The sequence below is a fragment of the Oncorhynchus masou genome, chromosome 5 (genome assembly GCF_036934945.1).
Source record: "Oncorhynchus masou masou isolate Uvic2021 chromosome 5, UVic_Omas_1.1, whole genome shotgun sequence".
Classification (NCBI taxonomy): domain Eukaryota; kingdom Metazoa; phylum Chordata; class Actinopteri; order Salmoniformes; family Salmonidae; genus Oncorhynchus; species Oncorhynchus masou.
The window spans coordinates 40,723,825-40,751,790 of NC_088216.1; the positions used below are offsets into that span (position 1 = coordinate 40,723,825).

Consider the following 27,966-nt stretch of genomic DNA (forward strand, 5'->3'; position numbering starts at 1 on the left):
TCTAGAGCGCTCAAGACCTGACTGGGGCTAAGGTTCACCTTCCAACAGGACAACACTAAAGCACACAGCCAAGACAACACCGGAGTGGCTTCTGTACAAGTCTCTGAATGTCCTTGAGTGGCCCAGCCAGAGCCCAGACTTTAAATGTATGTATTTCTGTCCTTGAGCTGTTCTCGTCTATATGTTCTGTATTATGTCATCCTGTATTGTTTGTTTTATTGTGGACCCCAGGAAGAGTAGCTGCTGCTTTTGCAACAGCTAATGGGGATCCTAATAAAACACCAAAATACTCAAACATCTCTGGAGACCTGAAAACAGAGGTATAGCGATACTCCCCATCCAACCTGACAGCGCTTGAGAGGATCTGGAGAGAAGAATGGGAGAAACTCCGCAAATACAGGTGTGCCAAGCTTGTAGCGTCATACCCAAGACGACCCGAGGCTGTAATCGCTGCCGAAGGTGCTTCAACAAAGTACTGAGTAAAAGGACGGATTACTTATGTAAATGTGAGATTTAAAAAAATATATATAAATGTGTAACTGTTTCTAAAAACCTGTTTATGCTTTGTCATTATGGAGTATTGTGTGTAGATTGATAAGAAAAACTATTTAATACCATTTAGAATAAGGTTGTAATAAAATGTGGGAAAAGGCAAGGAGTCTGAATACTTTCCAAATGCACTGTAAGTGACATCTCAAAAGAATACTAAGGAAAGTAATGTTAATAAAAACCTTACAAATCAGGAGACACTGAAAAAAACATCTATACAGTCAGATTTACTTGATAAATAAAACACGTGTTTATTTACACAAATATATACAGTGAAGTAAGGACTCAAATGTTGATGTATGCATGTATTTTTCATATATTGAGATTTCAAATTAAGAAAGAAAAGAATGCATATGTACAGCAGGGTCTATCCTTACACAAGATGAACATTTATGGCACTAAAACGCAGAGAAAATGTTACCTCTTCAAGCTCAATACATCTTCCAGTATCTACAGTGGCAAGAAAGTATGTGAACCCTTTGGAATTACCTGGATTTCTGCATAGATTGGTCTTCAAATTTGATCTGATCTTCATCTGAGTCACAACAATAGACAAACAGTGTGCTTAAACTAATAACACAAATTATTGTATTTTTCTTGTCTATATTGAATACATAATTTAAACAATCACAGTGTAGGTTGGAATGTGAACCACTAGGCCAATGACTCATCAAAAATAAATGAAGTCAGGAGTCAGCTAACCTAGAGTCCACTCAATGAGACGAGATTGGAGATGTTGGTTAGAGCGGCCTTGCCCTGTAAAAAAACAAAAACTCACACTCAAATTTGAGTTTGCTACTCACAAGAAGCATTGCCTGATGTGAACCATGCCCTGAACAAGAGAGATTTCAGAAGACCTAAGATTAAGAATTGTTGACTTGCATAAAGCTGGAAAGGGTTACAAAAGTATCTGTAAAAGCCTTGATGTTCATCACTCCACGGTAAGACAAATTGTCTATAAAAATGGAGAAAGTTCAGCACTGTTGCTACTCTCCATAGGAGTGGCCATCCTACAAAGATGACTGCAAGAGCACAGCGCAGAATGCTCAATGAGGTTAAGAAGAATCCTAGAGTGTCAGCTAAAGACTTACAGAAATCTCTGGAACATGCTAACATCTCTGTTGACGAGTCTGTGATACGTAAAACACTAAACAAGAATGGTGTTCATGGGAGGACACCACGGAAGAAGCCACTGCGGTCGAAAAAAAAACATTGCTGCACTTCAGAAGTTTGCAAAAGTGCACCTGGATTTTCTACAGCGCTACTAGAAAAATATTCTGTGGACAGAAGAAACTACAGTTGAGTTGTTTGGAAGGAACACACAACACTGTGTGGAGAAAAAAGGCACAGCCCACCAACATCAAAACCTCATCCCAACTGTAAAGTATGGTGGAGGGAGCATCATGGTTTGCGGCTGCTTTGCTGCCTCAGCACGCTGTCCAGGCCCCATCAGACGGAAAAATGAATTCCCAAGTTTAAGACATTTTGCAGGAGAATGTAAGGCTATCTGTCCGCCAATTGAAGCTCAACAGAAGTTGGGTGATGCAACAGGACAACAACCCAAAACACAGAATGGCTTCAACAGAAGAAAATACACCTTCTGGAGTGGCCCAGTCAGAGTCCTGACCTTAACCTGATTGATATGCTATGGCATGATCTCAAGAAAGCAATTCACACCAGACAGCCCAAGAATATTGCTAAACTGAAACAGTTTTGTAAAGAGGTGGTCCAAAATTCCTCCTGACCATTGTGCAAGTCTGATGCACAACTACAGAAAGCATTTGGTTGAGGTTAATGCTGCCAAAGGAGGATCAACCAGTTATTAAATCCAAGGGTTCACATACTTTTCCCACCCTGCACTGTGAATGTTCACACGGTGTGCTCAATAAAGACATGAAAACGTACAATTGTTTGTGTTATTAGTTTAAGCAGACTGTGTGTATTGTTGTGACCAAGAAGAAGATCAGATTTTATCACCAATTCATGCAGAAATCCAGCTATTTCCAAAGGGTTCACATAGTAATTATTGCCACCGTAAGTGTTAGCCAAACAGGTGATCAATCCAAGAAATGTATCCCCGAAACAAACTAAATACAAAAAGAAAACCACTCTCCTCATGTGCCAACAGCAGATAACTACAAACACATTTCAAGCCAACTTAACCAGGACTCTGGTGCCTTCATATTCAGTTGTGATCTTATATCTAACACCATCCATATTTTCTCCACATATAACTAACTCTCCAGAGAAAACAAATAGGTTTAGTCAGTCTCCTCTTTCTCAAGCGATTAGGTGAACATGATTTAATTCAAGTCGTGAAAAACTAAGGAACTGCAAAGCAGCACGTTTGAGAGAAACTTTTCAAAATAACAGAACGGATAGTTTTGCCTGGCTTTCGAAGGGATCGAATGACAATACTGCCATCAAACCATTGCCACAGTAAATTAAACCCATCCAGCACACCACAGCATTTCAGTAAAAAAAAAAAAAAAAAAAAGGAAAACTGTCAGGGAATCCTTACATCAAAAACTAGGTATCCAGTACAGTAGAAAGGCTGAAGTGTCATTAGGATACGTTGAGTGAGGCAGCTTCAGTGTTTCAACTCACCACTAGAGCACAGAACAGCACCAAACACTTCCAAATACTATCGGGAAGTCTTTCATAATGGTGGTATAGAGTAGTAGACTGGACTAAATATGGGAATTGCTTAAGGTGTGCTCGCCAGCGCTCGTTTGACAAGGTTGCATTAGTAAACTGCAGACTGCTCCTTTTGGTCTAAATGCTAATGTCTCTTTCCTGTTACCTTCCGATGAACTACTTGTCAGTAATGTACAAAAACAAAACGTGTTCGGGGGGAGAAACCCCCATCACCCTTGGATTCGTGACTCATTCTCAGATTGTGGACATAGCCACACACACAGCCACCAAGATTAAATAGATACCTGCATGTGTCGATTACACAGAACATTCATTTCATGTCTGGTTAACTCAAGTTCATTCAAGGAGAAACAAATAAACATTGTTCAAGGCGAGATAGCCTTCAGAGGTTGGCATTCCTGGATCTCAGGGCAGTCAGACTGACTGAGTAAGTACAGATGTTGGTGCGTGCCTGCATGAGTGGCACCCATAGGTTTGCTCTCCTGGGGGTGCCATCACTGGGGAGCACTGACGGAGGCGGGCACAGGGGTGCTCAGGGCGTTGGTGGCAGCAGAGAGGACGGGCGAGCCGGTGAGGGTGCCCAGGGCAGTAGCAGCTGGCAAGGCAGATATACCTTGAGAGGGAAAAAGGGGGAGGGGGGGTGCTTAGACAAACATTATGGATCACACACTGGTTCAGTTCTGTCCTTTAAAAAGGTATGTACAAAACATAAATAAAAGATTCATACTGACAAGTACAGAACAAAATAAATATAGGTTTTGTGTAATTAGCACAGACTGTATGTTTATTCTACTACCTGCAGTGTATAATGGAGTTAATTATCTATAACGTTTTTCTTAGCAAATGCCCCCAAGTTTAGTCTCTATAGTAGAGGAACGCTTGTCACCTCTCAAACAGGGCCAGCTCACAAGTATGGGCTTTTTAGACACGGTTCCTAATCAACACTAAAAGATAAATCATTTTGAAAAGATAAAAACAAATGATCGTGTCCACACAGACCACAAAATGGCTACCGCAAAGGGAATCTGCCCGCTGTTCGCTAGAAGAGCCCGGTGTTTCAGTCTACGTGAAGGTCCCTATTGTGTTTCTTTGCAGCGCATACATGATTTCAGATTTTCAAACTTGATCAAATTTAGTGCCAAGGTATTTTAGAAGCATTGCTTCTATAGCTAATACCGAACGCTCATTCATTCTTCACCGAGCAGTCTTCTAAACTCCCAACTCCCATTTAATGCCAAGAAGTTAGATTTATTATTGTATTATACTTTTGTAATACTTTTTGTGACGTGGATCATAATTACAGTTGCTGTCTGTCAGGTTGCGTGATCCTCGTAATGTCACGTGGAAAATACAACTAATGGGACGAAGAATTAAAATGTATATCACACTCGAACAAATGCGACCAGTTATTTTTCGCATATGCCCTTAATATATATATATATATTTATTTTTTTAAATCAGGCTGTATTTATTTCTGTGTACTTTTAACTCGGATCTCGTACATGGGCAGAGGATTGCGTAGTTGGTAAGCAAAATGCGTGCATGTTGGCAGGTCTGTATAACCAATGAGTTACATAAGAAAGATGACAAGGGATGCACTGGCATACAGTGAGTTTAGCTCTTATGAAATGTATTGGATTGAATTACAGTATGTCAATTATGACAATGTGGTAACCCTTGATAGAAGATTGTCCAATTTGTGTGGACCAATATAGCCGCTTAATTCAATCTTAACACAGACCAAGTCGGCTGCTTGATTTGATTTAATTTCCAAACTTGGCCTCCTGCAGACAAAACATCCTCCTTAACACTGAGTGATGGGAGTCTCGGGGAGTTCAGATGAGGATGCATGGGTGGGAGGGTTAGGATGGTTAGGATGTGTGTGTGTGTTTGCACTCACCAGTGACCGTGTTGGCTGTGCTTACAGCTGTATTTCCGCCGGGCGGGTTAGCCGACCCCGGCATGCGACCCTGGTCTTTGACAATGGTATCTTTGTAGACAAAAGAACTCATATTAAAAACACTGAACAACCTCTAGTCTCGAGTCCCTGCAAGTAGATGGTCATAAGGAACTGCAGATAACCAGTGAACAGGGTCGTGTTCATTACACACAAAATGAAGGAAAGCAGAGTAAACCGAGCCGGCGCTACCTGAACGTTTTCAACAAGACACGCTTGTTTTTGTTTGCCGTTGTAAAACGTTTTGCTAGTGTGCCTTAATGAACAAGACCCTGATTAGAACAAACAAAATAATCTTCTTATAGCATGACATACAGCCTACGAATGACAAACTTCCTGCTCCTTCATTACATGAAAATAACATACCTTTTAGCTGCGAGTTGCATTCAATAGAGACATTTGGTTGAGATGCCAAGTAACCACCCCAGTCATAACAAGCCTTTGATTTGTGTCAAAATACATTTGCGGGGCAGAAAAACAGCAGTTAATATTCAGGTAACTGACTAAATCAAAGAAACACCAACAAAGTGTCTTAGAGTGTGGGGCCACCACGAGCCAGAACAGCTTCAATGCTCCTTGGGGTAGATTCTACAAGTGTCTGGAACTCTATTGGTGGGATGTGACACCACTCCTCCACGGAGAAATTCAATCATTTGGTGTTTTGTTGATGGAAAAAGCTGTCTCAGGCGCCGCTCTAGAATCTCCCATAAGTGTTCAATTGGGTTGAGATCTGATGACAGACAGCATATGGTTTACATCGTTTTCATGTTCATCAAACCATTCAGTGACCACTCGTGCCCTGTGGAAGGGGGCATGGCCATGGTAGCCAAAATAATGGCCTGTCCAGCATTTTCACACATGACCCAAAGCATGATAGGATGTTAATTGCTTAATTAACTCAGGAACCACACCCACTTTCAATATACTTTGTAACCCTCATTTACTTAAGTGTTTCCATTATTTTGTCAGTTACCTGTAGGTCCATTGTTAATTTTACATCATTTTCTATTGAGTTTTAGGCATTCAATTGTGCCCTGGAGTTTTCTAAACCAAAATAAAACATTTCCACCCTACCCAGAAAACTAAATCCACTGAGGGCCCAAAAAAATTAAGAAAAAATTTAACATTTGCAGTATTTTGCCCACCCCTGCAATAAACCACAGGTCCCTTCCAATCTCATCAATATGGGTCCATGGTCTAATTAACCATACCCCTAACCTTACATTTTCTTTTCACGATATAGACAATTTTGACTTTGCAGTTCAGCTAAATGTACTGGCAACTGGATGCCTCCTCACACTTACAGTAGTAAGGGTGAGCCATGGCCTCGTGGGCGGTCAGCCGGGCCTGATGGTCATAGCGCAGCAGCTTGTCCAGGAAGTCCAGGGCCTCGGGGCTGACCAGGTGCTGGTTCTCACTGTGGACGAAGCGCTCCCACCGCTTACGAGAGTGTCTGGAAGGGGAGAGCAGGTTAGCAGCAGTGCAAAAAAAACACACAAAAAAACCTATGCACAGCAGGGTCTAGATTCAGGTGTTTTTTAAGGCAGGAATAACTAATATCCCTTTCAAACTAAGACGAAACCCTTTAGCGAGGGGGGGGGGGCTATTTAGAACAAAGCCTGTTCTTTTATTTTTCTCGCCAACCGACCTAGTCATGATTGCTGCAATGTGTTTAAAAGCCTCACCAATCCCTTGGTATAAAAGTCTCCTTTCATCTTACCGTCTTTGGCATGCTTTAAATCATGAACATTCTATTGTTGTTGTCCGACATCAGGCTTGTTCTTGCCATTATGAAAAATGTTAAACACAAAAATGGCAGTAATGCTGAAGCGGCATTGGCGCGCACTACACTGACAGGCATGTATCCCATTGTTGCGCACCGAAACTCCAAGTTATCCAATCGTTATAATACATTTGAAGCGATACCTGCGTGTGGTCAACTATATGATCATTTCAGCACTGTTTTGACTGGGACAGCGTCAATGTCAGGTGTTTGTTTTCGCTGAATCTGTTTGGATATTTGGTTACAATTAGGCTGGAGAAATGTTAGCTAGGTTAAGGTGAGTGCTGCTCGTGATCATTTTTAGTCTAGTTGGCTGTATTAGCACTAATCAGAACATGTTGCTAGCAAGTTATGTAGCTTAACACGTTTATTATTTTGCTATTCACTTACACAGTAGCCTACTCCCAACCAAAAGCTTGTGACTTGCCTGATGATCAAGCAATGTGATTTTGATTCACATAATATTTTTGTAAATTTGGATAATTGGTCCCTGGCTGGGCAAATAAATACGTGGAGGTGGTAGCTCATCTAGTCATCCATCACTGATCAGAAACATTTAGCATGCAACAATGAAGCCTAAAATCAAGTGTAGGCCGATTGTGTCGCTCGGTCGGGTACAGGCAATTCAAAAAAGCCTGCAGAGGTTGTGAAATATGAACACGAGACTGGCATGCTTTTCAAAATATAGATTGCTATTTTTTTTTTAATCCCTCCCTAACAACACAGAGTGAGGATAGGAAAAAATGAAACCTGGATCAAAAGTGACTTTCAAATTACACAGAGGTTCATTCAGGACCGATTTCGATTTTAGTTACATGATCGGAAAGAGCAGATTAAGGTTTCTCAAGCACATACAAATTCTCAAAAAGGTGTTGGCTTGGGCTCCTTTTAAAAATATCACTCTTTTTTTTTTTTACATGACCACGGTTCAACACGATCCCGTATTTTATTGTTATATTCCATTCTATTCTTACTATAAAATATATGAGTGTTGACTTATCAGGGCAGGGGAATGTGAGTGTGTATTGTCTGCTTTAATCAACAAAATAAACTGGTGACTTCATTTGCATGGTGCTGCCATGTAGCCTATCGGCAGCACAGACCAGTAACAATTGAAATCCAAATATACTATTCTTTTAAAAACACATTTTATTCGTCTTAACTAATGAATAATGACCTGCCTAAACTAATGAATTTCTTTGTGATGGTGTATATTCATTAGACTTATTAAAATAGACTCCACCCACATCTGCATACTCGTCACCAGCATGCGCACAACGGGTATAAAAAGGTGTATTCAGGCGAGTATATGGAATAAAATAAAATAAATGGGCCTGCTTGCATTTTTTTTTTTATAGGCAACATACCGTAAACCCTATGAGAAAGAAGTATAAGTTTACAAACCCAGTGTAAAAAAAACACACACTCGTGAAGACAGACAACGTACCTCCCCAGAATGTCATTGAACCGAGGCTCCAGCTCAATGTTGTACTTGTCGATGTAGTCATACAGGTCTTCCGTTCCCAACACCTTGGCTATTCTTACCAACTACAAAGTCAGAAACAACATCAGGTAATTAATCTCACCTGGGGCGTATCCAGTGACGTGAAACGCTCTGAACGTTGTAGATAGAAATGGAATGAATAGAGCCGACAGGATCCAACAGAATCATATCTGTTCTACACAGTCTATTTCTATCTGTCTGTTCTGTAACCTTACACCCTCCTAAACAGGCCCACGGTTATGTTCTTCACTGGTAATGAGTGTGACCTTTGAGACATGGTGGACAAAGTATCGGAGAGTGTGTGTTTACCTGGTCGTAGTTGTCGTGGCCGTGGAAGAAAGGCTCCTTCCTGAAGATCATGCTGGCCAACATGCAGCCCAAGCTCCACATGTCCAGACTGTAGTCATACAGCTGGACGAAGACAGTGGGAAAAAAAGTGAAGATATTTTGTTTAGACATTGCCCTGTAACTATGGTGGATGAGTAACCAGCACAGCTCAGTATTGTGAAAAGGTTATCTATATGCATATATATGGGATGTACACAACAGCAAATAATATAGACTGAGCTGGTCACACAATTCATAACAGTAGCAGGAAAACATACCTGATAGTCGACCAGAAGCTCGGGTCCTTTGAAGTAGCGAGAAGCCACTCGGACGTTGTACTCCTGTCCCGGGTGGTAGAACTCAGCCAGACCCCAGTCAATAAGGCGCAACTGGAAGAATACACAAAACAGAGGCAAGTCAACACTGAGAGAAATACAACAGGGTTGTGCTCATTAGGGCACCAAACAGAGTGAAACTGGGAGAGACTACTTGGACTTTGGGGTATTGTATTGTACTGAGGATTGTCGTGGTACAATATCCAATTTCTATTTCAACTAACCTACATATTGTAGTCACATTCAATGGATGACAAAGGTCTTAAAAAGGGCGAATCATGCAGTTATTGTGTCTCCGCCGCATTGGTTGTAAACACTCACCTTTCGGTGTTCGTGATCAATCATCACGTTGTGGGGTTTCACATCCCTGTGCATGATTCCCATGCTGTGGCAGTAGTCCAGGGCCTGCGCACAGAGCCAAGAGCCAAAATGGCCGCTGGTTAGCAACGATGAGGCTGGGGATTTACTCAACACGGTAATGCAATAAAGGCAGAAATTACAAAACAGATGTTGTCGACCCGTCTTGGTGCACAAACATGTTGATGGGAAAGAGCTGGTATGTAAACATTGGACAAAGACAAACAAGGGGCCTATACTCTAAGCACCTGAATGTTCTTGTTTTGAGAGGGAGAAATGCTGACTCATGTCTGGCAAAGCCTCTGGGCTTCTTACACAAATTAATGGGATAGTTCACCCAAATTACAACATTACGAGACTAACCTTGAGGATTTCGAACATGTAGAACCGGATGTCATAGTCTGTCAGGGTCTGGTATAATTGCTGCAAGTAAAAACAGATGCAGTGAATCAACAGTGATTTAACTACACCATGAACATTACATGCAGGTAGATAATGGACCTAGTGGGCCAGTAACTGAAAGGTTGCTAGATCGAATCCCCGAGCTGACAAGGTAAAAATCTGTCGTTTTGCCCCTGAACAAGGCAGTTAACCCACCGTTCCTAGGCTGTCATTGGAAATAAGAATTTGTTCTAAACTGGCTTGCCTAGTAAAATAAAATTTTGAAATAACACGCGTATAGGTCTTTGCAACCTGAACACATTATCCAATACAAAGAATTCACATATTCAAATCAAAAGCTATCAACTTGGGCATCTGACTGGTAACATTTAAGTCTATTATTAAGTAATTCAACACCAAAGTTGCTCATAGTGTACCAGCGACTGAGAATAGAACCAGAAGACAAGAAACATCCTGGCACTGAAGACATAGCACTGCACCTTTTTGTGCCTCAACACACACACACAGGAGACTGGGGAAACAGCATGCATGCCAAGAACGAAGGTTTCACAGGGCTTTGTTTCAGAATAGAGATGTTGTACACGGTTAAGAATCAGGGTGGTATTCATTAAGTACCAAACGGAAGAAAACAGACTAAAACAGAGAGGGACTACCTGGGGTGTAATCATTAGTCCAAACAGTTGAAAATTAGAGTTTACTGGATAAATTCAGGTAGTTCCCTCCCCGTTTAGTTTGCTTCCATTTGGATCCTAGTGAATACACCCCAGAACTTGTCCAATAAGAATTTTCCGTTGCAAAACATTTTGCTGCAATGTGCATAAGACTCAGGTGTAAAAAAACAGATGCTCTGGCTTACCTTGAAGTCAGTGTTGTTGACATGTTCAAAGACCAAGGCGGGTGTCCGAGACTGAAAGAAGAGAAAGGGTTGTTGCATCAAAGTCATGGCAAGCTCTAAAAGAACAACAGCGTTTTCACACCTTTCCCGCCATTCCTACTCACCACTGGGTCTTTGACAATGTCTTTGAGGGAGATGATGTTAGTGCCCCCGCGGAGGTTCTCCAGGATCTTAATTTCACGCTTGATTTTCTTCTTCTTCACGGGCTATGAACACAAATAAAGACCAACTGTATTGATCGTCTGGGTGATTTTAATTCAATATGAATCCAATGCGAGTCTGCATCGAATGGCAATCTATGAATCTATGATCTGAATGATGTTGATTTCTCATCGTGGCCCTTACCTTGAGTATTTTTACCACAACCTTCTCGTTGTTGGTGATGTTGATTGCTTCAAACACTTCACTGTACTTCCCGCGTCCAAGCTTCCGCACCAACTGGAAGTCATCTTGATTTCTGCGGGAATAATTGTTTTGTGAATTACACCATTCAAGGTAATTAAAATTAAACTGCAAATGACAGAAAGGCAGCAGACCTTGATCTGGCCTTGAGATTTAACATGGAATGAAGAGAAATAGTAATTTCAGACTCCTCATAATAGTTTAGCAAGCACCAATGTCACTGTGACTTGAGAGATTGGTATGTACCCCCATTCCACCACATGGGACTCGTAGTCCCAGTACTCCCTGGGCCGGTGTGTGTTGACATCTGTGTACACACGGGCCCGACTCTGCACGGGTCCTGGCATGTCCAACAGCTTGGCAGAGGAGGGGGAGGGGCCACTTACTGCAGAGAAGGACGAGGAGGGGAGAGGAGGGAAGGTGGGGTGGGGCCTCTTCGTGACAGGGCAGGGGGTAAGGGGGGTGGGGGGCTTTGGCTGTAAGCAAGGGAAGCCACCAGGGGAACCTCTGGACAGCTGAGACAACAGGGGGGGGGGGGGGTGAGAGGGGACAAAATAAACAATGTCAGTTATATTCGTGGACCTCTATAGCTCAGTTGGTAGCGCATGGCTCTTGCCAGGATAGTGGGTTTGATTCCTGGGACCACCCATGCGTAAAATGTATGCAAGCATGAATGTAAGTGCCTTTGGATAAAAGCATCTGCTAAATGGCATATATTATTATTATTTATATTATTTGAGACCATCACCAAGGCCAGATCAAATAAGCATGATTTACATGTGCGGGGGAAAAACAAACTTCCCGAAGAACTGATGGCCAGTGCAGACAATCAAAGTTTCGACAGGTGTGTGTAAAATCTATTTGATGCACAGTTACATTTACAACACTGCATTTGTTGACCATAAGTCTAAAAAAAGTGAAGAAGAAGCTATGGATTGTTGCATACAAAATTCCAGGCCTGACTACCAGTAGGTTGTTTTTAAAGTGGGTCACTGCACCACCTCCAAAGTATTGACACAATGTTTAATTACTAAGGCTGGCGGGGATAAGCTATATGACTACTGACTTAGAGGCGCAACGGTCTAAGGCACTGCATCTCAGTGCTAGAGGCCTCACTACAGACTCTGGTTCGATTCCAGGCTGTATCACAACTGGCTGTGAATGGAAGTCCCATAGGGCGGCGCACAATTGGCCTAGCGTCGTCCCAGTTAGGGTTTGGCTGGGGTAGGCCATCATTGTAAATAAGAACTTGTTCTTAACTGACTTGCCTAGTTAAATTTAGAATGGATTTAGCATGAATTAATTTAACTAGGCAAATCAGTTAAGAACAAGTTCTTATTTACAATGACGGCCTACCCCATGCCTATGTCCAAACAGTTGAATAAAAAAATATGGTAAAAGATAATTTATTTTACTAGGCAAGTCAGTTAAGAACAAATTCTTATTTTCAATGACGGCCTAGGAACAGTGGGTTAACTGCCTTGTTCAGGGGCAGAACATCAGATTTTTATCTTGTCAGCTTGGGGATTCGAACTTGCAACCTTTCAGTTACTAGTCCAACACTCTAACCACTAGGCTACCTGCCACCCTGCAGGATATTGGACCTATATATTTTTTAGTAAGAGCATCTTTGAGAACAAACAATCAACAAAGGAAATGCTGCACAGGAAGAATTAAAAAGTCCAAGAATGATGCATTCAGGAGTAATTTTGTCATGGCATGAATTTGTTATAATGTTTGATCAATTCAGATTGCAAAAGTCATAGCAAAATGTGTAGAATTGCAGGAAATTTGCTTTACAACTGAAAAATGTTGTCACTGCGGCCAACACGAGACCTCAAATGTTTGGTCGCCCGACCGCACCAATGGCCATGCCATGCCCAACACCGATGCCCCATTTTTGTCCAGAAAAAAACTCTGCATCTCTTACATCCATGATCATGAATATGTTTGATGGAATTCCTCATTAACGCTGCAACTTCTTTTTTAAGACAAATAATATAGCATTTGGCTTTTTATTCTATTTTTAACTGAAAAAAATTCCTTTTGTTGAGCAAAACGTTCATAATACTCATACAGGCATGTATTGCTAAATTAAGATATCCATCCATATTTCTTGCCGATAGACCAATTTCATCTGCAATATTGTCAGTCAAGCCTTCGCTTATCTTTGCCAGCAATGGACAAACGGTCATAACTGTGGTGCCGGTCATAGATCGTGGTTCCTGTCATAGATATCCTCACTTGAGCCAACTTAACAAAGCAGTCAATGCATTTGTGGTTCAACGGTTTTAGCCAGAGGCTCCTTTTACCTAGCTTTGAGATATGTGCCTGTTACATGAGCCTACACCTAGCTCTAACACCTCAGATTAGACTAGGTTTAAAGAACTGAAGTACCATCTTCTGGGATAGGCAAGAATATAAGATCTGCAACATTCATTGCACAATACTCTCACTGACTAGTGTGCATAATGTTACAACTTGTCAGCTATGTAGGACAATGATCTCAGCTAGCTGCAGTAACTTCAATTTGTCCTCATGTCATTACAACAGAGCACATTTTGTTCTGCCAGGAGCTGGATGTGAACCACCAAACTTCTGCACCACCAACACATGGATCTTAAAGGCAACCGTCATAGCCAACAGAGTAACGCGGGCGTCCACTACTAAGCACTTGACACAGTACCTCACCTAGCCCTGCTAGCTTCACCCAGAGTGTCTCCTTATGTGGGTGCTAGCAAGCCAACAACATGCTAGGGAGTGCTAGGGATCAAAAGTCAATCCAGTAGGGTCTGGAAGCCATAAATGAGCTTTGATTGGTCAATCGCCCCCTGATATGGCAGAGTATTTGCACAACGTTCAGCTTTCCAACTTTAGTCCCGGCCTGTTCAACGCTCCAGTGACAAATCAAATTTGATATTCCATTTAAAAAACTGAATGGCTTCTGTTGTTTCATCGCCTCCAACAGGATAGTCAGTCACTCCATGAGCGACAGTTGGCTTTAGATCGCAGGGAAGGTGTGATATCACCAATGTACTCCAGCAACTAGTCGCATTTCACACCCATCCCATTTGACCCCTTCCTACACCTCCGAACACCAGCAGCCGAGCAGAGCCCAACTGTAGATCCGGGTCACCGCACCATTTGGGTGTGAATGTGAAAAATCGCCTGGAGTACATCACACCTTCCCTGAGGTCTAAAATCAACTGTTGCTCAATAAGTGATGGGGAGAGAACCATTTACCACTATGTGAGCAACAGTTGCCTTTAGAATTCAGGGACGGTGTGATATTAATAGAGTGTATTCATTTCGCGGATTACGTAGCAAAACGTTAAACGAAAACCTGAGTTTCTATTGGACAAATTCTGTTTGGTTCAGAGTAAACATGCCACATGCGAGTTTCACATCCACTACATATCATAATATTATGAAGTTACACTATCAAGTTTTAATTGAAAAAATGTGCCTATTAATAGTTCCCTTCTGTAATGGATGCAATCTCTTGGGGGAAAGTGGTGTTGCTGCCCTCTGGCTAAGATAGTTAACTAATGCCATGTTTGATAAGAAACGCGTCTCGTTGTATTGAGGAATAACAAAAGTGTGTTAGCCCAGTGCCCCAGATTTCAAGTAGAGCTACAAAAGTTCGCTAACGTTAATTGGCAAAAGTTTGCGAAATCAACGTGTCAGCTGTAAATTGTTATCCAATTGGATAGATACCGGTAGTCTCCCTACCACACCATCTCGCCCAAACTTACATGCGTAACGTTAGTAGGTAGCTAACTAGTCACCGGGTCCCACTGCTGGCTTGGCTAGCTAAATCGGTTAGCATGTCTAACTGACTGCTTATTTCATAAAATTATTTAAACCAGAGGACAAACTTCCATTGTATATAGCTACCTCTTTGATCAAATATGGGATCCAAGTGAAGGCAGGTTCGCTTTCTTTCCTCTCGCCGGTGTACTTCTGTATGATTTCTGCTGTCTCAGACACAATATGGCGGACTACCGCGAAGGGTGTAATTGCAGACACTATTTCGGGGCGTTTTCTGATAGGGGCGTTTCTTGATATCAAGTTCTACCCATTAATGGGTATAAGGCCTTTTCTTTTAAGTGCTTTAAAAAAAATCTACGAATAAATCTGGACAAGGCTAGCCAGTGTGAGAGAGGGCTTGACAATGCGTTCGGGATGGAAATGGAGAAAACGTTGGAGAAGCAACAGCTGTGCTGGAATGCAAACTATATATGGCCCTCAGTTCTAAAGCCATGGAGGTGGAGGATGAGGGTAGAGGACCTGAATGGTCTGTAGTGGAACTATTGTACATAGGGAGAAGAGAGCTCATTATACTGAAAGCAGTGGCACGTCTTGTAAAGAAAGCATAAAGAGGGCCGAGGTATGAAGCAAGAGTAATAATGTGTTGGGGTGGAAAATGGTGATGGTGTTTGATGAGGAGTGGAAAGTGGTGATGGTGTTTGATGAGACCACAGGGTGTAAATGAGGCCCTATCTGACTAACCAATGGCTTAGAGAATGATAGTTGAAGTCAAACTATGTGCGCTGTGTTAAGAAGGTTGGATGTGCGCTGTGTTAAGAAGCAGTGCGGCTGGTTGGGTTGTGTATCAGAGGACGTATTACTTTCAACCTTTGTCTCTCCCGAGCCCGTACGGGAGTTGTAGCAATGAGACAAGATAGTAGCTACTACAACAATTGGACACCACAAAAAAGGGGTAAAAATTTAAAAAACCAACAAAAAAACAAATTGGATGCAGTCTATCACAGTGCCATCCGTTTTGTCACCAAAGTCTCATATACTACCCACCACTGCAACCTGTACGCTCTAGTTGGCTGGCCTTCGCTACATAATCATCGCCAAACCCACTGGCTCCAGGTCATCTACAAGTCTCTGCTAGGTAAACCCCCGCCTTATCTAAGCTCACTGGTCACCAAAGCAGCACCCACCCATAGCACGCACTCCAGCAGGTATATCTCACTGATCACCCCCAAAGCCAATTCTTCCTTTTGCCGCCTTTCCTTCCAGTTCTCTGCTGCCAAGTACGTCTCTCTGTTTTTAAGGTTTATAACTGTTTGTATGTATTACATTCCTCAGATTCTATTGTTGCACTTTGATTAGATAAACTTAAGAGACACCATACTGCAGGTAATAGCGTCATCATTGGAAAAAGGAACAACATTGATAGACTATTTGTCTCTCATGCTCTCTTCCCCTACTTCTCTTTCATAGACTTCCTCTCTCTGTGAGGAGAGGATAATACTGATACAGGCACACACTGAAGTGTCTGTGTCAACTGAAAGATTGAAATACAGTTTGACTGAAGCAATAAAGTTGGCTGAGACTGTGGGTGTCCTGAACAGCGTATTATGTATGATTTATTATTATGAATGTGTTTGCTGTTTGTTTCTGATGACACTGGAGGTCTGTGTGCATGAGTGCTAATAATGTATCGTGCCAGGTAGGTGAGTGTGTTTTCCTGCTTCCTGTCCCCCCACGAATCTCAGTACTAACTATCCATAACTAGTGCTTATAACTAGTGTTTTATATACAGTAGAAATTTGTGGTGCTGTGGAGGGTAAATGTAGCTCACGCAACTTTTTATTTAGCAATTTTGTTTTAAAAATGCATTGAAATTATAGGGAGAGTTACTTTATTCACAAAGTCCTACGGGGTGACGCCAATAAATTAAAGGAAAAAAGGTGTTGTCTTGGACAGTATGAGACAGGTAACATTATAATAATACACAAGTAAGATAATTGCTTTTTGTCTAGGTTTCGTGAAAATACTGTGAATCTTATCCAAAATGTAATAGACACTTGGTTATCATCATTAAACAAGGAAATGTGAATATGATTATTGATTTAAAGACAGAAGTAAGACAGAAGTATCTAAATAACAAATAAAAATGTTCTTGTCTATTTTGGCATAATTAAACCTTTCTATATATATATATAAATATATATATAAATATATATATATATAACATTAATTGTAATGTCATACCAGAGGCCAAATGCAAGGTACTAATGCATTATATGGTTCATTTAAATAGGATATGAACAAAAAATGTAAGATGGCCACATAACATTTTTAATTGTTTAGACATAGTTTATTGTAACTATGTTTTGACTATAATTTCGGAGGAAGTTATTTTTTCACTTTTGTTTTGGCCACATGGCAACTACCCAGATACAGTTGAAGTCGGAAGTTTAAATACACTTAGGTTGGAGTCATTAAAACTCGGTTTTAACCATTCCACAAATTTCTTGTTAACAAACTATAGTTTTGGCAAGTCTGTTAGGACATCTACTTTGTGCATGACACAAGTCATTTTTCCAACAACTGTTTACAGACAGATTATTTCACTTATAATTCACTGTATCACAATTCCAGTAGGTCAGAAGTTTACATACACTAAGTTGACTCTGGCTTTAAACAGCTTGGAAAATTCCAGAAAATGATGTCATGGCTTTAGAAGCTTCTGATAGGCTAATTGACATCAGTTGAGTCAATTGGAGGTGTACCTGTGGATGTATTTCAAGACCTACCTTCATACTCAGTGCCTCTTTGCTTGACATCATGGGAAAATCAAAAGAAATCAGCCAAGACATCAGAAAGAAAATTGAAGACCTCCACAAGTCTCGCAAATGGGCCTCCCAAATGGACAATGACCCCAAGAATACTTCCAAAGTTGTGGCAAAATGGCTTAAGGACAACAAAGTCAAGGTATTGGAGTGGCCATCACAAAGCCCTGACCTCAATCCTATAGAACATTTGTATGCAGATCTGAAAAAGCGTGTGCGAGCAAGGAGGCCTACAAATCTGACTCAGTTACACCAGCTCTGTCAGGAGAAATGGGCCAAAATTCACCCAACTTATTGTAGGAAGCTTGTGGAGGGCTACTCAAAACGTTTGACCCAAGTTAAACAGTTCAAAGGCAATGCTACCAAATACTAATTGAGTGTATGTAAACTTCTGACCCACTGGGAATGTGATGAAAGAAATAAAAGATGAAATAAGTCACTCTCTCTACTATTATTCTGACATTTCACATTCTTAAAATAAAGTGCTGATCCTAACGGACCTAAAACAGGCAATATTTGACTAGGATTAAATGTCAGGAATTGTGAAAAACTGAGTTTAAATGTATTTGGCTAAGGTGTATGTAAACTTCCGACTTCAACTGTATTTTAAGAGGCATCTGGACATCTAACAGACAAAAGTCAAATGTTAATTAATTTAAAGAGAAATTAATAAATGAATAAAAGCATAAAACAAATACACCCCACTCCATATATATTTTTCAACCCAAGGGGGCGATATGTAACTTGCATCTGTGAAAATTCTCACTGTGAGTTACAGAAAGGCTATAGTACGCCTACTGAACCTGTGTTCGCACACAGTTGTAAATGCGGGTTGTGTTGCTGTCTACTTTCGGTCTTGCTTGCCACTTCCCACTTCAAAATGGTTAGGCTAGACTGGATCCATATGAAATGTCACCCAAGCCTTGCAGATGTTTCAGATATGCATCTAGGGGTTTGACTGGATACGGTAAAATGACCGTTTTTACAAACAACAAACAGAAAGTATCCCAGATTTTGTGTTTTTTTTTATTTTAGGGAGGGGCTCCTCTCTTTCCAATGTAGGTAGCCTAACGTTTACATGTCGGTCCCAGAGGTTATGGGTCAGTGTGCTTCTGTTAGTGAGGCTATTCATTGCGCTCTGTGGGTCCTTGATTGAGGATATCCTCCTAACAATTGCTCCTGGTTTCAAAATGAAATATGGGCCACATTTTAAGTTTCAGACATCTAGTCGTCTACACTCAGTTCGCCAGAAGAGTTTCCAATCTACTGTAAAAACAGAAATAAAATGCACACACTCACAGACATTGGAGAAAGGTGTGAAAGTGTCAGCCGTCTTGAGTGAAAACAAAATAGACTTAGACCGCAACTTACATATTGAGAACTCATTCCTTTAAGTCATTTAGATCATCTCATGTCGAGGTTAGGATATCCAGAAAATAGTTGGTCATTGAGGGTATGGCAAGTAGTTTAATACATTTCTAGAGTGGGTGATTTACATACTGTAAGCTTTTGCCTCAACAAGCACAGAGTTACACATTTGTGGTGATGAAACCATTAGATAGGTACAAGTAATGTTTACAAGAGAGAGAGAGAGCGAGAGAATGCTAAACAAGACAAGCATTCCATGCCCTGAGTTATTCATTTAACTTACAGAGGACTCATAGGATTGTGTTTATGGTAGATGGACGTCAAGGCCGTATCCATAAAGCTCCTAAAAGTGCTGATCTAGGATATATATATATATTATATATCATAATGAATAAGATGACATGGACAGAGAGGACCTGATCCTAGATCTGCAGTGCTACTCTGAGAGTGTTTTGTGCATACAGTTTCTGATATTATACAAGCACTTGACCCCCAGTGACCCCATGCTCCTGCTCAAAACAATAATGAACTATTACGCCCTGATGGATGGTTACTAAGGATGGAAGCCTCTTTCCTCCTGAAGGGCTGCTTGCGCACTCATATTGTTTTATTATTTTGATGGGAGAAATCGGGCTCGGAATTAGCCGCCTTTTCACCTCAGCATTAAGGACCCCGCCCAGCGGCAGGAGCGGGAGCCAGGGAAACACAGCAATCAAGGCCCGGCCCTGGCCCCAGCAGACTGACATTGTCTCTAGGCTAATGTCTCAGGGCATTCTTTCACTTCCTCCCTTTGCGTACTGTAGGGAAACAATAGCCCCCAGTGTGTCCACCGGGTGGAGAGTGTGTCAACAGTATTGCTCCTACAGTACACGCACACCCACGCTGGCGCACACACACACCCACCCATGCAGACACACACACACACACACACACACACACACACACACACACACACACACACACACACACACACACACTGTTTCCCTCCCTCTGTCTGGCTCTGGTTAGGCCCGCTTGGCTGGATTCAGTTGCTCCCCACACTCCCATCCCTCTTCCACGGAAAAAAAGGATCATGACATCATAAAAAATCAGAAGCATTGTATCCAAGGCCCTGTCTCATGAAAGGGCTGCAGTGCGTGTCTGAAGGCGATTAGCTCTTCTGACATGCAGGTTGGACAGGAAGCTTTAGGTTGAACGGGGGGATTGTGGATTGTGTGAGATAAGGCACAAAAAGGGTTTGTTTTGGTCGAAGCATGGTGGAGGGAACTGTATCACAATATTAGCCCTATTTGTCCCATGGTTCCCTCAGCAAATGTCTAGCATGTGGCTGGACAGGAATTGAGTAAGTGCTGCATGGGGACTCCTTTGACAAGACAATTTACTTTAAAGTGTATATCTTCCTTTTATTCCATCTCAACTCAATGGCAGTCAAATGTTCTGTTCTCAACAACATACTTACAGGCTGTTGCTGTAAATGTCAACTTAATAATAAAGGTAAGTAACAACAGCATCCTCCATACCAGGCGGTGTTACAGTAGCCTGCAGGTTGTTGTACTGTAACAGTGTAACACATTTTCTCTCATAACCTTACCAGCTGTTAGGGACTTTGTGAAACAGTACATTCCTCTGGAATATAATACATGATGGAATGCCAGGCTTTCCCACCCATTAATTAAAATTAGAAGCTGGACATCTGGACCCCAGCTCTGCAGGCTGATGTCAGGACTGGCACTGACCCAGGACCTGCTGGCCCCACAGGGAGGGCCTTTGCCGGGTCGGCTGTTCCTGCTTTTCCTTCCTGTTCCTCCGTGACATCTTCCTGCCTCGGGGGCCTCTGGGAGCCATTTGAAGGGGCCCCAGTGGGCCCCAAGACCCAGAGTTACAGAATAAGCTCAGTCAAACAGCAGTTTCTAATTAGTCCCGTTTTGACAGTGTTTTGAAATGTTTAATATTCTCTAAAGCATTTGCTTTAGTCTGCCTGGAGTGCCAGGTGGATGGGGTTTGCACCTTTGCGACTATTCTATTGATTCAATTGAGCCAGGCAAGCTCAATCAAGCCCAGTTAAAGTATGTCAAATGATTTTGAATAGTTTTTGAACCCAGGTCTGTTGGACAGCAGGTGGAGAAGGGACTGGGGGTGCTTTTTATGCAAGTGCACAATTAATTGTACATTATTGATGGGTTGTGGCTGTAACTACAACAATGCCACTTTGTAACACTTGACATTTACAGTAACGTAGTAATTGTGGAGACATGACAACATTCCAAATCTGGTAATGGGAACTGTGATATTGTAGCCTGATTGCCAGTCTGTTTAGCTAACATTCCACTCCACGGCACATAACATGGAGTACAAGGAGTGGAATGTTAGCTTAACAGACAGACAACCAGGCTACTGATATTCTTTTATTTGCCTTATATTATCAGAGTTGAGGTAACCAACCACTCAAACAATGTCACAGCATGTGTGTTATGAGGAAAATACATCATATAAGTCTATTTGAAATTACAAGTTGGCTTTATGACAGAGGACTTAAAGAAATGACTAAATCTCATTTTACACAGGTTTAGAGGTGCTTTACAAAACAATAACTCACCTCTTATAAACTCTCTTTCTCTCCCTCTCACTGACACACTCAGACATACAAAGGCATGCACACACACGCGCATCCACACACACACACACACACACACACACACAGCTCTCTGACCCCTCCATACCTCTCCAGCTCCGGAGAGTTGTGATTTACGCCATTAACATATCAGCAGCTGTGTTTTGCTCAACACAGGCTGCTAGGTGATATTAGGTGTGACTAATTAATAGCACATGTGCATTAAAACCAGCAAGATTTACTCAAACACACCAGTGTTAAAGCCCTGCAGCTTACTGCTTACTGGGATCCTCTGCAGCTGTTGAAATACAGCTTCAATAAGCCAAAACCATTGAATGGTTCATACTCTAAGTGCACTTTACTGCAGACTTGCGAATTGCTAGACATGGATCTGAAACTCAAACACTGAATTTGTTCAATTGGTAACACTTTACTTTAAGCCAACAGAGAAAATGCATTATGTGATAATCATTGTAAACCTTGTCTTGAAAATGCATGACTGACCCATTTATAATGTCTTTTAATCATCTCATAATGAGTTTGAGTCCGTGGAAATGTTGATACATATATAGTAGTGCTGAGCAATTAAACCAACATATTTTTTGGTTTTTAAACAAACAATTGACTGATGTTGGTTCAATTTAAACTTGTGTGACGCAGACACGGAGACAGAAGAGAGATCGAGAGGGAAGCAGTTGCTTCATGAGCCTGAAAATGAATGATCTAAGCGATTGATAATTATTCAGCAGTCGTAAAAGTATGCCTTATTTACTTTGAAGAACTACTGAAATCGTGATTTTGTCAGATTGCAGAGGCAGCTGCTCTATAGAGATAAGATGATGACTGAAATAATAAAGGCATCAAATAAAACAATTATTTTATGAAATTCATCTGAATAAATGATGGTCAATTAAGTGATAAGCAGTAATGGGCAGTCACAACCATCCATTGACTTGTATTAATTGTGTTATTCTGTGTTACAGCATTCAACCCACATAATGCATAGTGCATTTAATGTAACACTTATATTAGAAACTGAAATCGAAAACCATGATTAAAAAACGTGTTATAATCGATCTGAAACTGAACCAACCTCAAAAACAACTCATAGATAGAGACATGACATTTTTAAGCCTTATTATAAGACATTAATAGAGGCTCCTATATGTGTTTACAGAAACAGGTTATAAAGCATTTACCTAAAGTGCAGGATTTAACTAAAGTGTTACCAATTGTTCAACTCATTACCTTTGGCTTTTACCATCTTTTCCTGATATTGGGGATCGGTCCAGCAATGTGCCATACGTTTTGATAGTTTCCATGAGTAATCATTAGTCTTGACAAAAGATCTACCGACACTATTCATGTTGCCTTTCCTGTTTTCCCTTGAACTTTTTAGAGCAAATTCAGAGCGTGATGTTTCAGAGTGATTAATGCTTTTCCTCACACACTGGCATGTCCTATCCTTATTAGGCTCAAAAGGCCTTTGGTTGGCCAATCTCAGAAATTTTGGAAAGGCCCTATCTCGCGCACTTCCTTAGCAAAGATTCCTTAGCATTGCCGAAGGATAAGGTCAACTGTATCGGACATTCCCAGACATACTTTATCTTTAGAAAAATCTGTTTGTTGGTAGACATTTTGTAAGTTATATCAAAATAACACCACAATATTGTTGGTATTGAGGAGCTGAAATAAAGACTAGGGACAACTATGTAAAAATAGAATTTTAAAGCAAAATTCAAAATGATGTTGAAAAGGCAACTAAATAAAGTGTCATTTATGACAATGTTCCTCCAAAATCACATTTTCCATAACCAGCATTGTGGCAGAGAGGAGTAGCCTTTTCTCACACAAACAAATTCCTGAAACGCGTCTTTTTGACAGTCTTTTCCCAAAGTTGGAGGGCATTCTGGTCTATGTGTCGGTATATGTACAGTGGGTGTGTTAGCTAGAGTTTTTTCCCTGAGGTGCTGACTTGAATTCAACAATCCTTGAAGTCTGAGAGCCGTCTATTTTCGGCTCATTCGTAGTGCACTGGCTCCACGCATTTTCAGACAACCCCGACCATCTTTCCCCTGCAAAAACAAATATCATGTTAGGCCAAAAAGTTGCAATAACATCAGAATTGATTTCTGTCCTGAAAATTCTGTGGTTGGAAACATCTGCGACCAAAACATAAATACTACATGCATATTTGTCTTTGGCTTAAGAAGAGCCTATAAAAAAATATTTGATGAAACATTGAATTTGGCCTTACTGCTATTAGCCCATAGAAATGCATTGAATAACATGGAAAAACAGATATTCAAAAAACAATTCTAAAGGAAGTTTGTTTTGAAGTGTTTGGACTTTATCTGAGCAATACAGAATAAGAAAGATGAGGAAACTCCCCCCCCAAAAATGTTACACATATTTAACCACTTTTTTTAGACAAAAAATGACTTCCATGACATAGACTGACCAGGTGAATCCAGGTGAAAGCTATGATCCCTTATTGATGTCACTTGATAAATCCACTTCAATCAGGGTAGATAAAGGGGAGGAGACAGGTTAAAGAAGGATATTTAAGCACTGAGACTGTGTATGTGTAATTGATATCAACAACCCCTCGGCCCCTCCTCAGTTTTTCATTTAAAGGATATCTTAGCAAACTGAAAATGAAATGAATAAATACATGACGTCCCAAACGGGATAATTTGCCATTCGGTTGTTTTCTCTCAAGAAGATGTTTGACAGATTGAAGCTGAACTGATGGATACCTATTATGAAGAATCTTCATGTGACCTGGCAAGAAAGTATTTTGTTATCGTCCTAGTAATGTTTTTATGCCATATTATCATTGTGACATTAACTATGTTTGACATTTATTTCTTTGGATATACTGGAATAACTAGACTACAAACCTAATACTAATTTTAAGTGGCCAATCAAAACAAGTCTAGGGTTTATTAAACATGATACTATTAGTAGAGGATATTGAATGCAACAAAAGTAGACTATAATTAAGCAATAATTCCTGAGGGGGTGTGGTATATTGCCAATATACCATGTCTTTGAGCTGTTCTTAGGCACGACGCAACAAGGAGTGCTAGGAAACAGCCCTTAGCCGTGGTATATTGGCCTTAAATCACAAACTTCTAAGGTGCCTTATTGCTATTATAAACTGGTTACCAATGTAATTATAACAGTAAAAAATACATGTTTTGTCATACGCATGGTATACGGTCTGATATACCACGGCTTTCAGCCAATCAAAATTCAAACAACCCAGTTTATAATAACATATATATATATATATTTAAAGGAGATCCCTTTGACCATGTTGAAGTTATGAATTACACTTTGGATGGTGTATCATTACACCTAGTCACTACAAAGATATAGCTGTCCTTCCTAACTCAGTTGCCGGTCAGGATGGAAACCCCTCTGGGATTTTACCATGAGGCCAATGGTGACTTTAAAACAGTTACAGAGTTTAATGGCTGTGATAGGAGAAAACTGAGGATACAACAACATTGTAGTTACTCCACAATACTAACATAAATGTCAGAGTCAAAAGAAGGAGGCCTGTACAGAATAAAATATTCAAAAACATGCACCCTGTTTGCAATAAGGTCACTAAAGTAAAACTGCAAAAATGTGGCAAAGAAATCAACTTTATGTCCTGAATACAAAGTACTATGTCTGGGGCAAATTTCAACACAACACATCACTGAGTACCACTCTTCATATTTTCAAGCATGTTGGTGGCTGTATCATGTTATGTATGCTTGTCATTGGCAAGGACTTGGGAGTTGTTTAGGATAAAAATAAATGGAATAGAGCTAAGCACAGGCAAAATCCTAGAGGAAAATCTGGTTCAGTCTGCTTTCCAATAGACACTGGAAGACAAATTAATATTTCAGCAGGACAATAACCTAAAACACATTCACTGGAGTTGCTTACCAAGACTAAATTGAATGTTCATGAGTGGCCTAGTTACAGTTTTTACTTAAATTGGCATGAAAAATCTATGGCAAGACTTGAAAATGGCTGTCTAGCAATGATCGACAGCCAACTTGACAGATCATGAATCATTTTAAAAAGAATAATGTGCAAATATTGTACAATCCAGGTGTGCAAAGCGCTAAGATACTTACCCAGAAGACAGCTATAATCGCTGCCAAATGTGATTCTAACATTGACTCAGGGGTGTGAATACTTATATAAATGAGATATTTTTGTATTTTATTTTCAATAAGATTGTAAACATTTCGAAAAACATGTTTTCACTTTGTCATTATGGGGTATTGTATGTAGATGGGTGAGAATAGTTTGTTTGTGTAATCCATTTTGAATTCAGGCTGTAATACAACAAACTGGAATACGTTAAGGGGTATGAAGACTTTCTGAAGGCACTGTACACTACTAGGCTGTCAAGGGTGCCATGCTGCCTGTCTAGTCTACTATGTAAAATAGTATAAATATCTTTGGAATTCATACTTGACATAGCACTGTCATGCACGCTTACCCCTTTTCGCTGGTTGCTCAAGCAAAAGGTACAGATAGTTCTGGGTTGCTTCCTCTCTCCATGTCCTTGCGCGCGGTACACTGCACTCAGGCACGGCTGCCCATCCTCACGCCCGTCACCAAGGACCAGAACGTTGGCCAAGTGTGAGATGTAGCTGGACGCCAACCGGAGCGTTTCAATTTTGGAGAGCTTTCTGTCCACCGGCTCGGTAGGTATGAGTGTCCGGAGCGCGGTGAATGCGGTGTTGACGCTCTGGGTCCGGTCTCGCTCCCTGGCGTTGGCTGTGTTGCGCTGTTTGACCACAACAACCCCACCGACTCCCACCATGCGGGAAAGCTGCCGACAAGTCTTATCTGAAGAGGCACAGCATTCATAGCTCTGGTCAGAGCTGCCGTCGCTCTCGCTGCGGTTCTCCTCGTCGTCCGAGATCATGTTGAGATCAGGAGGGTAGGAGGAGAAGGGGTGAGTTGCCACCGGCCGAAGCATTGTAAAAGCCATTATAAACTAAAGTATAACCCAATTACAATGAATTTAGTATTCCTTAGATAATAAGCCTACAGTTTAATATGTGCTCATGGACAGCCGTTGAGGTCAGAACTTGCATCGGAATACCCCCTCGAATAGGAAAAAAGTGTTTTGACATATCCTCATAGTATGGTGTTGCCGGATGGTTAACAGTGAGTGCTTGAGTAAGCTCTTATAGCCAGCCCACTGTAGCTCAGCAGAAGGGGATGGGTTGTTTGGGACATGCAAACCAATCTGTCCAAAAGGACCAATTAAACTACAGTCCAACAGGGACCATAGCCCTCCAAAATTATATTATAGACTATAAACAACTTGTATTATTTTAATAGGTCAGTATCATTTTAATAAATTGAAGCATTATTTGCATGATATGGTGAAGCCAAGTACCTTAACTCCTCCATGGAGTTGAGCGCAGACTAGAGTTTTTTAAATTAACCTCAGACTCCTTGGAGTCGATATGCTTTGACTCTTCAAACATGTAAGTTCTTAAACCCTTACCGTGTACATATGTTTGTCCTCTGTTGTTGTGTGCCTGTCTTTGTTTGCTGAAATCCATACTTTTTAATAAAACAACCACCGACTGTTTCCTTGTTGAGATTCAATTGGCACATGCACCTTCTTTGCTGAGCTGCCATCTTGATCAGCAGCAATGAGGAAACAGTCGGTGTCTGTATTTGTTTCACGTTTTATTAAAAAGGTTTAAAAATGAACATGTTTAAGTATTGACTCCTAGTGACTCAAAGGAGTCAGAGGTTCATAAAAAAAACTCTAGTCTGTGATAAACTCTGTGGAAGAGTTGAAGAACTTGGCTAGATAATAATTTATTTAATCCCCATTTGTATTTGTATTTATTAGGGATCCCCTGGCAGCAGCTACTCTTCCTGGGATCCAAACACATTAAGGCACTTACATTACACATAAAACAAAATATAAAACAGTACATCATATAACATTGTTACGCCACCATATATCTGCAACACAAAATGTATGATATCACCATACAACAATATTACAATGTACGTGTGTAGAGTGCGTGTGCTAGTGCATGTGTGCGTATGCGTGTGCCTGCACCTGTGTGTCTCTTCACAGTCCCTGCTGTTCCTTAAGGTGTATTTTGATCTGTTTTCTTTCCCCAATCAGATTCTACTGCTTGCATCGGTTACCTGATGTGGAATAGAGTTCCAAGTAGT

At 40.9% G+C, this 27,966-nt stretch overlaps 2 protein-coding genes and 1 non-coding gene across 4 annotated transcripts; all 3 read right to left on the reverse strand.

Moving 5' to 3' along the window:
• Positions 1-775: 775 nt before the first annotated feature.
• LOC135539584 (casein kinase II subunit alpha) lies at positions 776-15,170 on the reverse strand. Of its 2 annotated transcripts, XM_064965545.1 has the most exons (13): positions 15,067-15,170; positions 11,416-11,684; positions 11,113-11,224; positions 10,872-10,973; positions 10,729-10,779; positions 9,834-9,893; positions 9,435-9,518; positions 9,057-9,167; positions 8,761-8,862; positions 8,395-8,495; positions 6,469-6,617; positions 5,108-5,197; positions 776-3,820 (listed from the first exon to the last, which is right to left on the reverse strand). In XM_064965545.1, exons 2-13 carry the CDS (start codon positions 11,514-11,516, stop codon positions 3,702-3,704), a joined length of 1,182 nt encoding a protein of 393 aa, XP_064821617.1. In that variant the 5' UTR covers positions 11,517-11,684; positions 15,067-15,170; the 3' UTR covers positions 776-3,701. The 2 variants fall into 2 exon arrangements, with proteins under 2 accessions (XP_064821617.1, XP_064821618.1); XM_064965546.1 differs by lacking the exons at positions 776-3,820; positions 5,108-5,197 and adding an exon at positions 5,233-5,603.
• Positions 10,281-10,415, reverse strand: LOC135540539 (small nucleolar RNA SNORA57). The gene has a single exon (XR_010455830.1). It is a non-coding gene; the product is annotated as a small nucleolar RNA SNORA57 (small nucleolar RNA).
• A 6,243-nt stretch (positions 15,171-21,413) lies between the features above and the next one.
• LOC135526763 (transcription factor 15-like) lies at positions 21,414-27,060 on the reverse strand. Its single transcript, XM_064955407.1, has 2 exons — positions 26,252-27,060; positions 21,414-23,816 (listed from the first exon to the last, which is right to left on the reverse strand). The coding sequence occupies exons 1-2, from the start codon at positions 26,747-26,749 to the stop codon at positions 23,751-23,753; spliced, it is 564 nt and encodes a 187-aa protein (XP_064811479.1). The 5' UTR covers positions 26,750-27,060; the 3' UTR covers positions 21,414-23,750.
• Positions 27,061-27,966: the final 906 nt, after the last annotated feature.

Excerpts from the sequence above, each read along its gene's own strand:
- LOC135539584 (XM_064965545.1), bottom strand. The coding sequence starts at position 11,516 with ATGCCAGGACCCGTGCAGAGTCGGGCCCGTGTGTACACAGATGTCAAC. Across the intron at positions 11,225-11,415 it reads TCCCATGTGGTGGAATGGGG|AAATCAAGATGACTTCCAGT; the intron begins GTACATACCAAT and ends TTATTCCCGCAG. Across the intron at positions 5,198-6,468 it reads CATGGCTCACCCTTACTACT|ATACCATTGTCAAAGACCAG; the intron begins GTAAGTGTGAGG and ends TTGTCTACAAAG.
- LOC135526763 (XM_064955407.1), bottom strand. The coding sequence starts at position 26,749 with ATGGCTTTTACAATGCTTCGGCCGGTGGCAACTCACCCCTTCTCCTCC. Across the intron at positions 23,817-26,251 it reads TGAGCAACCAGCGAAAAGGG|GGGAAAGATGGTCGGGGTTG; the intron begins GTAAGCGTGCAT and ends TTGTTTTTGCAG.